This window comes from Bidens hawaiensis, unplaced genomic scaffold (genome assembly GCF_021521415.1).
Source record: "Bidens hawaiensis isolate Kalapana, Puna unplaced genomic scaffold, B.hawaiensis_p1.1 tig00000760_1, whole genome shotgun sequence".
Lineage (NCBI taxonomy): Eukaryota > Viridiplantae > Streptophyta > Magnoliopsida > Asterales > Asteraceae > Bidens > Bidens hawaiensis.
The window spans coordinates 460,075-475,409 of NW_027491043.1; the positions used below are offsets into that span (position 1 = coordinate 460,075).

A 15,335-nucleotide genomic window follows, 5' to 3' on the forward strand; every position below is an offset into this window, starting at 1 on the left:
ATAGTCTTCAGGTAAGTCCCGCTCTCTAATGTGCGAATGTACTACAAATTAGAATCATGTTGTACTAAAAAACCCCCTCCTCTTTCTTTTATCTCTTTTCTTATCCACCATCTTCTTTCTTCTCCACTTCTTCACCAATTTCACACAAATAAAAAAAAAGAGCAGTAACAGCATTCCCCTTCAGCGGGCGCTACCTGGCTCGCTTCGGCTCATGGGGACGGTTGCGTCGGTGTGTTGCGGTGTTTTTGGCCATTGTGGCTAGCGCCAGGCCGCTTGCGGCTGGGGTGGCGGGCCACAACGGATAGTCTTAGCCATATCCCTGTGCATATAATAATAGAGAGGATAGAAGGAAAAGGTTGATTCTTATGATTTCATATATGTATTACAAAGCCTCAATTTATAGGTTCAATACATAGACATAAAATATATACATAAAATATATACATATGAGGGGTTAAGTACATTAAGATAATCATTTAATTTAATGACAAATTTATGTGGAAAGTCAGAATAATAAATATAGTTCATAATATTTTTTTTTGATAAAATTTTTTGAAGTTTAAACTCTAAATATATCAGTTGATTAGTCCGTACAGTTGTGGCATGTGGTACGAGAATTATTAATATCCTTTTTTGACAAATTTACACACAGTTGCAAAGAGGGATATGTGAGAATTGTATATATTTTATATATTGAATAATTACAAGTGACAAATACAAGATTAATATAGACAATACAATGAAAGGAAATAGGCTAATTCTATGGAGCTAAATTGACAAATCACAATCATTGCAATTACAGTTATACAATTCTATATATGCATGTGGCTAATAATTAGGAAGCTGAGAATTAGGAATTGATGATGCGATATTCTTGTGATTTGGCTATGATTTGGTGACATTCCTTATACGCCCCCGAAAGATGGAGGATCCGTCGGATACTCCGATCTTGGATCGATTTCGAAGAAACGGTGCCCGTGCCAACGGTTTTGTAAGCATGTCCGCAAGTTGATCTTGTGAGCTGATGCGGAGGACCCTTAATTTGCCAGCGGAGACTTGTTCCCGAATAAAGTGATAGTCAAGAGCAATGTGCTTCATGCGGGATTGATATACGGGATTGGTACACAGATAAGTTGCTCCCGTATTATCGCAAAACAATGTTGGGGATTGATTTGTTGTGAGACCCAGTTCCTGTAGTAAGTTCTTTGTCCATATGAGTTCAGCGGAAGCATTAGCTAGGGCCTTGTATTCAGCTTCTGTAAAGGAGCGGGAAACTGGTTTTTGACGAGTGGACTTCCATGAAATGATGTTTGTACCAAGATAAAGAACATATGCAATGGTTGACCTACTGGCATCATTTACACCCCCCAATCAGAGTCAGAAAAGGCTGAGAGAGTGAGATTGGAATGGCAATTTAAGAAGAGGCCATGATGGATGGTACCTTTGAGGTATCGAAGAACTCATTTAAGAGCTTGCCAGTGAGTTTGGCGCGGACTGTGCATGAATTGAGATAACTTGTTAACGGCTTATGAAATGTCCGGTCGAGTAAATGCTAGGTATTGAAGTGACCCTACTAGTTTTCGAAATGGAGTGGCATCCACCGACGGAGAGGAGTCGGTGTGTGATAAGGGTTCAGTGGCACTGAGAGGTGTCATGACATCCTTTGCGCCATCCATGTGAAACTGTTGGAGGATATCTTGAATATAACGATGTTGTGATAAGAAAAGACCAGTAGGTGTAGGAATAACCTCAACACCAAGAAACTGATGAAGCATGCCAAGATCTTTGAGAGAGAATTTTTGGCTCCAGGCTTGAATGAAATGATCGAGGAAATTGGAATCATTTCCCGTAAGGACTATGTCATCGACATAGACCATGAAATAAAAAATGACGGTTCGATGAAGGTAGATAAAAAGAGAAGCATCGGCTAGAGATTTGCGAAATCCAAAGCAAAGAAGGAATTGAGTTAGCTCCGTGTACCAAGCGCGTGGCGCTTGTTTTAAGCCGTATAGAGACTTTTTGAGCTTGCATATATGATGTGGATATTGTGAGTCTATGTAACCCGGTGGTTGAGTCATGAAGACATCCTCATGAAGAGTGCCATGAAGGAATGCATTGTTCACATCTAGTTGTCGCAATGACCAATTTTTGGATAAAGCATTGGAGAGAATGGTGCGAATGGTGATGGGTTTGGTGACGTGACTGAACGTATCAAAGTAGTCCTTCCCGTATTGTTGGAGAAAGCCCTTCGCCACAAGACGAGCTTTGTATTTGGCAATGGAACCGTCAGAATTACGTTTGATCCGGAAAACTCATTTACAACCAATGAGTTTATGGGAGGTAGCGGGTATAAGCTCCCATGTTTGATTTTGAATAAGGGCGTTAAATTCTGCATCCATTGCATTACGCCATTGCGGATCTTTAGAGGCTTGAATGTGAGTGGTGGGTTCAAGGGTTGGTGGAAGCGGGTGGAGAGTGGTAGTGTTTACGGTATTAGAGTTATAGTATTTGGGATTGGGTTTACGGTCTCATTGAGGGCGAGTAGGTGGAGGTGGTTGGGAAGTAGGAGACTGGGAGGAAATGTTGGTATCGGGTGTGGCAATTTGGGAGGGTGTGGTAGTGTGTTGAGGAGATGTTTGTGTGGTATCGGGTTGATGTTGGGGGAAGCATCTGAGGATGAGGAGGTGAATGGCTCTAAAGGTTCTGTAGTGGATGGATTAGTATCATTGTGAGTAGGGAAGGAAGGGGAGGTTGGTTGCATGGGATGGCTTACGTGTGCATGGTTAGGGTAAGAGGATGGGATAGGGGTGGGGGTATAGTATAAGTTTTTGAATTTTTTGTGACAGTTGGTATAAATATATCGGGTGTAGGGAGAGTGTTCATGGGAGTGCCTTGTGTGATGAATGGAAAGATGTGGTCAATGAATTCAACATGACGTGAGTGATAAATGCGATGCGAGGTGGGAGCATAGCATTTATAAGCCGATTTAGAGGAGGAGTAACCAAGAAAAATACACTTGGCGGAACGTGGATGGAGCTTGGATGAAGCATAGGGTCGCAACCACGGGAAACATAGACAACCAAATGGTTTTAGTTTTGTGTATGGTGGCTGAATTTTGTATAGCATTTCAGAAGGTGACTTTAAATTTAGGATTTTTGTGGGTAGCCGGTTGATGAGATAGACAGCAATTTGAAAAGCGTGAGACCAAAAGTTTAGTGGCAAGTTAGCATGGTGAAGTAAGGATAAGCCGGTTTCAACAATATGTCAGTGGCGTCGTTCGGCGACACCATTTTGTTCCGGAGTGTGCGGGGGAGTGGTAAAATGAGAAATCCCATGCTTTTGAAGGTAGGGAATCAAGCCAATGTATTCGCCTCCATTGTCGGAAAAGAGGGAGATAAGCGGTGTTTTAAAGAATTTTTCAACTTGAGATTTGAATTGTGGGAATAAAATTGCAACATCCGATTTCCGTTTAATGGGGTAAAGCCATGTGTATTTAAAGTAAAAGTCGACAAAAATGACATAGTATGCATATCCATCATTAGAGAGTTGAACCGGACCCCAAACATCCGAGTAAATAAGCTCAAGTGGTTTTGAGACTTTAAACGAATTGTCTCCAGTTGTTTGTGACTTTTATTTAAAGAACAAGCATTAAAATGAAAAGAAGCAGTTGACATTTTATTATAACCAAGTCCTAAGTTATTGAGCATGAGTTTTAGAACTTTGATAGAGGGATGCCCAAACTTGTGGTGCCAAGAAAGGAGCGATCCGGATGTCTTGATGCTTGAGTTGAGTTGATGAGGAAAGGCAGAAGCATAATTAACGTCATTAATGTTCACTCCCCGCATGAGACGCGCCCCTGTGAGAAGATCCTTCACAAAAAAATGAAAGGGAAAAAATTCAACAGAGACTTTATTAGTTTTGCAAAGCTTAGCAACTGAAACGAGAAGATTACGTAAATGAGGGATAAGTAAAACATCGTTTAAAGATAGTGTGCGAGTGGAGGTGGGAATGGAAGTGTGGCCTGTGTGAGAAATAGAGAGAGTTTTACCATTCCCGAGCACTATCTCATCTGGCCCGCCATATTTTGAGAGGTGGTGTAAATAAGACCGGTCATGTGTAGTATGATGAGACGCTCCAGTATCAAACATTAACGGTGATGTGGGTAGCGAGTTGCTTGACACCGAAGAGTTCATTGTTGGGTTTCGATGCGACCCCGATCTCGAAGAGTTCACAACAACATTATAATCTTGTAGAAACCGTTGAAGCTTCCGACAATCTTTTGTATCATGACCTGGAATGTTACAAAAGTGACAAAAAAAAATTATTTCGGTTAGTTCGATAATTGTTAATTTGTCCACTGTTGTGTTGTTGAGACGAGCCACTTTTATAGTTTTGAGATGGGGTGTTCCTTGGCCCAAATGAGTTGGGCCTATGTGAGTTCCGGGCTGTAGAGGGAGTTCGTGAAAATGGCCTGGATCCTTGGCGCTGGGTGCTGTTGACCGTAGCAATTAGGGTTGCTGGTTTGGAGGCTAGTAGCGATCTCTCGTGATCTACGAGTTTCTCATAGAAATCAGAGAAAGTGATCGGTGTGTCTTGAATCTTCAAGGCGGCAGAAATTTCTTTGTAATCGTCACCCAGGTGAGTGAGTATGTGAACGATGAGGTCATCGTCATCAATCGGCTTGTGAGCCAAGGCTAATTCATCGGCTATAGCTTTCATCTCGTTGAGGTATTCTGCAACAGGTTTGGTGCCTTTGCTGTTTGTAGCAAGTTTTGATGATCCAGGACCGCGAGACACCGGCATAGCTCTCGGTTAGGCGTGTGAAAAGCTGGTTAGAGGTCTCAACAGATGAGACGATTGGTAGAATCGTATCCGAGCAACTTCCAAGAAGTGCCCCGAGAAGAATTTTGTCTTGGCGAAACCCGAGACGATAAGCAGGATTCGGGTTTCCTTCAAGTAATTTGGGTGGTGGTTCGGTTCGACCATCAACAAACTGTTCAAGTTCAAGACCCATGAGCATGGATAACACAGTTTTGCGCCATGAGGGAAAGTTGTTTGTAGTTAGTTTGATTGGAAAATGGGTGGGGGCTGAAAGCTCAATAATGGTGGAGGAAGACATGGTGTGTGTGGTTGTAAAACTCAGAGGAGTTGGAAGGCTCTGATTACCATGTGAGAATTGTATATTTTATATATTGAATAATTACAAGTGACAAATACAAGATTAATATAGACAATACAATGAAAGGAAATAGGCTAATTCTATGGAGCTAAATTGGCAAATCACAATCATTGCAATTGCAGTTATATAATTCTATATATGCATGTGGCAATAATTAGGAAGCTAAGAATTAGGAATTGATGATGCGATATTCTTGTGATTTGGCTATGATTTGGTGACATTCCTTATAGGATACACGCAGTCAAACTTTATTGGAAGAACAACTCCGTTTAAAAGTTTTAACATAGCAGCCTTTCCTATACCATCGAATCGACCAACTTTAACTTAGTTGTATTTCCTATACCATGTAATTTGTACTTTTTATTATTCTTTTAAGTTGAAGTTGCATTTTTATGAAATTATAGGTTAACTAGTTAACCAAGGTAAACCTTAGTGTACAACTCGATGCAACTGGTTGTACTAGTTCTATGCCCAACCCTGTGAGGTTCAAAAATCGGTTTTTAAAACATTGGCTGGGTTGTACATTTATTCATGTATAAATTAGATGAAGACGAATAATAATATGCTTAAGGGCGGTTTATTAAGCATATAGCATAACATGTTCGGAAAAACAAGAAAATGAGTACAGAACTTTTTTTTAATCAAGCTTTATTTCCACCCTTTCACGTTAATGATTAAGGATTGGTTGAATACTTATCATGCATATTATTTGATACTCTTTTCTTATAAAATAACGAAGTAAATATGAAGCATAATTAGCCACAATACAATGGATAAGACCCTGCAAAAGAGAACTATAGTTTATGATAGGGATGAGCGTGGGATGTTACCGGTACCGATCTCGAAAATACCGATTCCGAATTTCTGAAATTTTTGGTACCGGTACCGAAAATAATAGTTCGGTACCGGTACCGGTTTGGTACCGGTTTTTCGGTAGTACCGATTTGGTACCGAATTTGAGAAATGGTGATTTATATAAATCTGGTAATACGACAATAGGACATTGTTGTTTTTAAGGTTTTAAGATGCTAAGTTGGAACCCACTCCACTAAAGTGGAAATAGCAAATCCAGTTAACTCTTTTTCTTGTCATTCCAAACAGGCCCAGCCATGTCAATATGCACAAATTCACATTATGGAGCCACTGTACTTTCTCATCAACAAACTGCAAAATATAAATAATGACAAGAATACCCTTACAGTTAAAATGACTAAATACCCTTACGGTAATTACAAAACGATGAGTTCGTTTTTGGGGGTACCGTTTTGGGACCCAACTAAACTTGGTTCCCTATTAAAGAAAATAGATTCAAACTTTGGCCTGTTTAACAATTTCAAACTTTGGCCCGTTTGACAATACTGGCGGTTTCTAAAATAAACTACGATAATAATTAATATTTAATTTTCTATATAACAATGCACATGCATGCTGCTTCTTGATATGTAAAAATAGCAAGCAGTTGACCAGAAAATTCAAATTCAATATCAATTTCTAAAATAAACAAAGATAATTCGGTACCTGCTTCTTTCAATATCAATTTCTATATAAACATTCAGTTTCTATCTCAATTTCTTCTATATAAAAAATGTCAAGCCGTTGACCGAAAAAAAAGCAGTTGACCAGAAAAAAAAAGTTAACACAACACTAAAATACATTAAGCCACTGAGCTGAATTGCTGCTGCCACTGGCTAGAAGGGCTGTTTGGATTTTGTAGTTTGAAACACATAAGCCGGTGATAATACTAGTAATAAAACTTGCAAACATTTCAAGAATCAAGTATCAAAAGAACATAAGCACCTATCATTGAACATATTTTTCTACCAAAACACAAAAACCTGACACTACATCAGGATAGTTAAAAGTTAAAAGTTAAAAGACACTAAGATCATTGAACATATTTTCATGTGCTAGGGATGAGCATTTGGTACTTGTTTGAGTCTACTTAATCCTTGTCACGGGCCATCCCTTTCCCCTTTTCATTTTGCTTTCGTATCGCATCTTCAATCTCTATAGTATTAACAAGAACCGAATAAGTTAACACCCCATTACAAAACCAATATATTATGATATAACGAAATCAATCAAGAACTAGTCATCTAGTTTTACCTATGGCAACATCGTCATTCTTTAATATATCGTCCACATCATCCACAATCGGCTTTTTTGACTTTCTCACCCAATCTTGGGTGCAAATAAAAGCTTCAACAATGTTAGTTGACAACCTTGTTCTGTAAGCGTCTAGTACACGGCCTCCGGTGCTTAACGCCGATTCGGATGCGACCGTGGAAATTTGAATTGCCAAAATGTCTAAGAATTATACAAACTTAATAAACAACTAAAATATAACAAGTAATGATAAATAAATGATAGAAGGCAAATCAATTTACCTCGAGCCATCCGAGATACAATTGGGAATCTAATTGCATTTTGTTTCCACCACTTAAGTATGTCAAATCCCATACTAAAATCCACTATTTGCTCGTTCAAATACCTTTGTAACTCAGTGTCCTGACTAGTCGACTGACTTCCACCCTTATTTAGGAACTTCATAAAGAATTCATTGTCATCATCACATACAACGACATCGTCATTACGTGCTTCTTGGGATGAAGAATTGTGATCAACATTTTCAAGTCTTTCTTTGTATGTTTGAAATAGCTCATTTAACCTACTTACAAGCTCAATCTTCTTCATCGATACCATCATTTTAATGTCGTCCATACTCCAATTATCATCCTTTGATTTGTTAGAGATAATCATATCTTCATAACAATGTTCAATATAACGTAATTTCATGGTGGGATCGAAGATAATAGCAAAATACATGTAGTCATTAAGTTTGTCAAACTTCCCCCAATACTTGTCATATTTCTTATGCATTGAACTAACCATTGTGGAAAAACTTGGATCACAATCCCACACCCGTAGATGTTCGTCTACATCTAGGATTTCTCTAACGGACATGTTGTTTGTGATAATGACACAAGAAATACCACGATGATCCTTCAATCCAAACTTTCATATGAAGAATTTCTTGATTTCATTTGTCTGCACTTACAAGTTCAAAAGGAATTTTATAAAATAACAATTAATTTACTCTACCGTTATCAAGGGTTTCGTCAATCGTCTGAAATCTTTCACGATGAGAGTCTAGAGGTGTTGTATTACCTTGCGATGCATGACCCCTGTTTTCGGCCTAACATTCACGTTATTATTGAGCAAATACAATATGCCCATCAACCTAGTTGTATGGAGTTGTTACGCGGTATTTCTTCTGTTTCAGAAGTTATCACCCAACAAACCATGTATCATGGTTACAATAACCCACACCAGCCAGAAGCTGGTCAATCTCTAACAACATTGAAGAGTCGTATAATGACGATGAAGAATCCGAACAAGAAGACTGTCCAGAAAGCACCGAAGAATCTGAAGCGTTTTCGCATTCAGATGAATCTCTGACTCGGATGGTATTGTGCCTAAACCTAAAATTCCGTTGCAGTATAACTCTTTTGATGCACCCGAACCATCACATGGCAACGTGAATAACTTTGTATTCCCCGAAGGATTAAGAGACTATGAACCTATTGATAGGAATGAAGAAGACGAATTCGATGTGTGGAGCGCACATCTCCCACACGTTGTCCGTGTTGGTATGTATTTCGCTACAAAAGAAGAGTTGATGCTCGGGGTACGTTCTTGGAATATTGAATGTAACAAAGAGATGTATGTTGTTGAAAGCACAAAAAAGAAATGGAGAGCAAAATGCTACACGAAAAACCCTAAGTGAAACACGAACTTTAGTAGCGGCCCGACTTGTGGGTGGTATGCTTACGCCCATAAGGAGACCAATAATCACATGTGGCGACTTACTAGATGGGTTGATTCACACAACTGCTATGGGACGGTAGTGGGGAACAACAATAGATGTATGAAGGCTAAGGATATTGCAACACGAATCCTTCATCACGTACGTGATGACATCGCATATCCCGTAAAGCACATTCAAGCACATATAAAAGACCGTTTGGGCATTGATATTTCTTATCACAAAGCTTGGAGAGCCCGGGAAGATGCAATCGAGAGGATTTACGGTTCATGGTTGAGTAACTTTAGAGATTTACCTACATACATTGATGCGTTAAAACAACGTAACCCTACAACTGTGGTTGAATGGTTACATGAACCTAATGGATCATCCGAGATCCATACTTTTAAATATGTGTTTTGGACGTTTGGCATTTCGATATTGCCTGCCAGTCATATCTGTTGACGGTACCTTCCTCAAGGGGTCATACAAGGGAAAGTTGCTAATTGCAGTCTCTAAAAACGCAAATAACTTAATTTTGCCGTTAGCTTTCGCAATTGTTGATGAAGAGACTGTGGAAAGTTGGACTTGGGTTTTCCAACAACTGTGGGTGCATATTGCAGTGCACCGTGGGAAAAAATTATGTGTTGTCTCCGACAGACACAAAGGTATTATCAACGCATTAAGCAATGTTAGAGTATGGAGAGATAATGTTATCGGTTTTGTCTTCGACACGTTCGAAGCAACCTAATGCAGAAGTTTAAGAGTAGAGAATTGAAGAAAATTTGTTGGGATATCGGTAGCACCACACAACAAAGGAAGTATGATCATTTAGTGGATTTAATGAAGAGCATCAAGCCAGAAGCGTGGGAGTATCTGGAAGAGATAGGCGAGAAGAGGTGGACACTTTTGAAGGATACAAACAATCGTAGGCGGGGTATTCTAACGACTAACATTTCAGAGAGCTTTAACTACGCATTGAAGGGTATTAGGCTTATTCCAATAAAGGCCATCATTGAGTGCACATTCGACAAGACAGTAGAACACTTTCTAATGAACAACCAAGTTGCACACAACTGTAACACCCGGTTAGCCCCGTGTAGGTTCGAGTGGTATCAAACTCGTTATAGAAATTGTAGACACCATCGACTACAGGAGTACAATTACGTTAACGGCAGGTACCGGATTATATCAAAGGTACAAACAATCGAATCCGGAGGAAATGATTACACTGTCGAGTACTACCAAAAAACGTGCACGTGTGGTAAGTGGCAAATGCAAAGGTTTCCTTGCTCACATGCTATCATAGTCTGCCTTAAAAGGGGGGACTCACTGCACTCCATTGTGAATAAAGTATACACAAATGCCGCCTACAAAGCGCAATATGCAGGTGAGTTTTTTCCATTGGATGACCCAAAAACATGGGTTGATCCGGGTTGGAAAATTAAGCCTAACACGTCAAGAATAACCACGTCACGGGGTAGAAGAAAGTCAAGAAGAATTCACAACGAGATGGATTGGCCCGAGCAAGCTACTAATTATACATGTGGAATATGTCAACAGAGAGGTCACAAAAGGAATGCATGTACTTGCCAACACCCGTGATTAACAGCGTATTATTTTGCTTTTATCTTGCCATGTTGTATTATTAACGTCTTTTCTTGCATTAATATTATCTTTAGTTTATCATTTGTAACTTCTTGAAGACAAACTCATTTGGTACACACAAAGTAATAATAATAATAATAATAATAATAATAATAACAATGATAATTATAACGGGAATAACCCATAATAACAATCCAAAAATAAACAACAAACATCACACATAATAGGCCTAAACAGCAAATAAAAAAATAAAAAAATAATAAAAACTTAAAACAAGTTACATAATAAAGCTAACTTCACATACAACGCCATTTATATAGCTGGTCAGCCATGTGGCGTCGATATTTGGCACAAGCCTCTTCGATGTTGTTTTCTATTACCAATGATTTGTTTCTAACCAGGTTTTCCATCAACAAGCAAACAAGAACACCAGCGGTTGCAGTGTTACCATTGTCTTGGGGAACATCCGGTTCAACTAAACCAACAGAAATATCATACTTCATGTGGTGTTTGGACTTTGCCCAGTAGTGAATACTATCAAGAAACCATCCAAAAAAAGGGTTATCATCTTCATGTAGTACGCAAATTGATGTCACTTTTCATTTCTCCATCTCTTGTCAGTCCAATATTGAGTAATTATCATAGTCCGCATATCAATACGGACAAGGAGCCAATCTGATGCCCCAATCCATAAAGGAAGATAAACATAGTCAACCTCCCAAAATGGAGGATATGGGTCTTTTCTTCCTGCCATCTCGATGGCAGTTATGGACTTCTCGTCTTTCATATGATCATAGAAATCAGGCGGCAACACGGTCCAACGTAACTCTGAAGCTGGATTTTTTAGAAGATTTAACTGTCTAATACGCATCATTCTTACCGTCGATGCTTCAACGTGCTATACACGAATTATAAAAAAAGTTAGTTATTGCTTTCGCGAAATAAAATTTAAAATGAAGATAAATCGATGTAAACTTACTATAGATGACAGAGAACCGTTGGATTCGAAACCTAGGAGGGCACCCCAGAAACTTTTATCTAGTTTTTTAGTAACGAAATGAGTATAGCAAAATGGGGCATCCCCATTGTTATAAAACTTAACAACATCCTTGGACCAGTTTTTCGAATCTTCAACAGGAACTGCAAATATCTTTCTTTCTTGGGGGGCTTCCGGTGGATTTTCAAGGGTCTTTGAAGACGAGCCAGACATGTCTTTCATGGACGGCCTTCTTACACGCCTCCAAAGTTGGTCCGTCGTTTTTGTCGATTTACGAGCTGGTTGAGAACAGAAAAATCCATCCATATTTTTGTCCATTCTTTAAAGAAAAGAAATTGATATTTTTGGAGAGATTAAAGGAAGAAAAGAGGTGAAGGGGTTGTGAATTAGGTATACTTACTTATAGATAAATTTTTTTAGCTTCAATTTTATCTAATTTTTTAAAGACTATTTAATGCCTTTTTTTATTGTTGAAATTTTGGAAAATCTCAAATGACCAACTTTGACCACATATGTCCTTCTCGTACAAACACCGTTTCAAACATGGTTTGTTTCTTTGCAAAGTAATCACGTGATAGATGTCGGTTGAGAGAAAAACATGGTAAAAACATATTGTATGTCAACTAATAATTACAAGCAAAATTTGTAAAAAAACTGTTTTTTTACAGCTTTGAAAATCTCAAACGACCAACTTTGAGAAAGCTTAAAACAGGTTTGCAAATCGTTACATAATACGTTAAGCCATTAATTATGAAAATACGCTAGTCACAAACTTAAATACTAATAGATAACAATGGCAATTATAAGTACTAGGAAGAAAATCCAGCTCATAATTAGTCGATTCCTCAACTTATGAGTTTCTGCTACACTTAATTGGAGGTCCATCTCCAATTCCTTCTTCGCAATCTCCAATTCCTTATCCAAAGTCTCCAATTTGTTTTTCGCCTTCAAAAGTCCAGGAATGATGTCGGTTGATCTAGAGCACATCTCTCGATCAAACCAACTAATCCAAGGACATTTTGATTCCTGTGATAATACTGAATTGATTTAGGTCAACAACAAGAAGAAGAAACTCACAAACAAAGAAATGGTTACCTGTTCTGGACAACCGTAAAACCTACGCCCGGGATTTTTTTCCGTCCATGACGTTTTTAGAACTGCCTGCTTACCACAATAACAAAAAACATCATTGTTGTGAGTAGAAGACCGACTTATCGACCTAGAAGAAGGCATAGGTACGAGAGTTTGGGGGTGGTAACTTGTGGTTTAATTGGTAAATGTATGGTTTTTATAGATGGAAATCAAAATAAAAAGTATATATTTTATAAGTATAAAATCCATGTATAAGTATAAAAAATCAATTAAAAAATAATTATCCAAAACTTTTCCTATAAATCTAACCCTATCCAACCAATTGTCTCTCTCACTTAAAATTTTCAAATTATTTACAAGTCCAACAAATGGCCCTGAGACCACATTTTTTTCGGTGGACTGACGATGACGAGATCGGTTTGGCAAAGGCTTGGATTTACGTGAAGAACCACAATAACATACAGTCAAAAACCTCATTTTGGTCTAGAGTTGCCACTTATGGTGCACCCCGTTATGGTATACATGGTCATAGCCCAGCTGAACTTTGTGCGAAGTGGCGGAATTTGAAAAATAAAATTACCAAATTCAATCAATTCTACGTAGCTGCACGTGCGGAACTGCCTAGAGCAGAAGCACTAATAGAGGCACATTTTCAGTACCGAAACGAGTTTATGAACCACGGTTTTAAACACATCACCTTGTGGTCATTTCTTAGACGTGATTCTACGTTTGCGGCTGCGACTAATGCTCCGGTTGAAGATCGCGACTCCGACTTTGATGGTTTAGGTGCGGAGGAGCATTGGTGAATTTATGTTTTTAATATATGTATTATGGTTTTAACGCATGCTTTAAGGTTTCTTATGAATTTAGGGTTTTAATGTATGCTTTATGGTTTGTTATGAATGTTGTCTTTTTTTTTATTAATTAACTTTTAAATTTTAATACACCAAGTGTATTATCTTTAACTAGCAAACATGTAAAGAAAATTACAAAATATGTTAATATTTTCTAAATGCAATGTGAGCATGGTTATTGACTATGATCAACAAAGTGAATTTTGAGTTACTTGAGTTAATTGAAAAAGTACTGATTTTCATGCTTGTACATAGTCTTGACTTAAAAAATAAAATAAAAACAAAGCAAGTTTCAAAATTAATTCTCATTAACAACTTTTAAAAATAATGGTCTCTCCTCAATCTACTTATATTATATTAGAAGGTTAAAAAATACATGCATGCATCTTTAGCTACTGACATTCATCTTATTTATTGTTCCAAACAAACACCCGTGAATTAAAGCAAAGAAGTGACAACTTTTCAGAAGTTGGTAACGGCAACCTGTCAGAAGTTGCCATTGATAATGACAACTTTTCAGAAGTTGCCATTAGTAATGGCAACTTGACAAAAACATGAGAAGCTGCCATTGGTAATGACAACTTATGCATTCCCAATAAAGTAAGTCTTACATTCCCTGACTAACCCTATAGGGTTTCTTCAAGTTGTCATTACTAACGGAGATTGCATTAATTTTGAAAATTTTTCTAAACCATGCTTAGTTGTGAAAAGAATTTCTTAAACGATATTAGTTATGTAAAAAACTCGTAAAAAAGCAACCCTAGTTGGTATAGGCACGCACTACAAATAAAAAAGGGCCTTAAACGTTGGCATATTCATTGGTTATCCTTAGATAAAGAAGGTAGGAATCGTTGATGAAGGTCAATGAGGAAACCCGTTGTGGTCCACACCATCGATGGGTCAGCAACCGACATTGCAAACCGATCATCAATGGATATTTTACTGACGTATATTATCAACTGATTGCTATGGCAATATGAGTGAGGTATTAGTGGCGTGCAGATAGCTGAAAATTACTTTAATGAAATATTATCAACGGACATTACTAGTTGATCAACAATAGATTACTAACGAATATTAATCGATCACCTATAGAGTTTTTTTTACCAATGGGCCACTAATATGTGCTCGCTAAAGGTCTCGGCTATAGGTGACAACCACTTTATTACAAAAAATTATTAAAAATGCAGATTTCATGTGAATTAAAACACTAGGGATAAAAGCAAAAAATATTGTAATTCAAAATCTGTAGTACCATATAAAATATGTTCATACAAAAGAAATTATTTGAACAAGTAGGAGGAGGCCGGTAGGAGCCCCATAGGGTGTCGATTCATGCTTCCTCTTGAGCATGTCTTCAAAATACCTCTACATCTCACTTTCATGTGTCTGATGCTCGCCCGCATACTCCTGTGCCTGATGCTCTACATCTCACCTTGTGTTTTTCACCTATTGAGAGGTAATCTACAAACATTTAGGCAAATGATTGATAGTTTGTTGACAATGCAAAATAACTATCTTATATAAAAGCTACCTCCATATAGGAGCCAAAAGCGTAAGATCTCACAGTGTTGTAACGGTTAGGATCACCCGTGGTCCCGGAATCGAAGAGGCGGCCCTTCTTCTGGAATCCAATATTGGTCATCTACAAGTAGTTGGGCTCGAAATTAACAAAAGTGTCTATAGTTAGGCAGGCTTACCTCTCCTACTACATATATATACTTTATGGAAGTTTTTACAGATTAACGGTTGCGAAACACTTACATTACAATTTTGAAACAATTATCTCAATACCCGCTC

General features: G+C 38.1%; 1 protein-coding gene across 1 annotated transcript; it reads left to right on the forward strand.

Moving 5' to 3' along the window:
• The first annotated feature begins 9,827 nt into the window (after positions 1-9,827).
• Positions 9,828-10,589, forward strand: LOC143534454 (uncharacterized). The gene has a single exon (XM_077028938.1). It carries the CDS (start codon positions 9,828-9,830, stop codon positions 10,587-10,589), a length of 762 nt encoding a protein of 253 aa, XP_076885053.1.
• Positions 10,590-15,335: the final 4,746 nt, after the last annotated feature.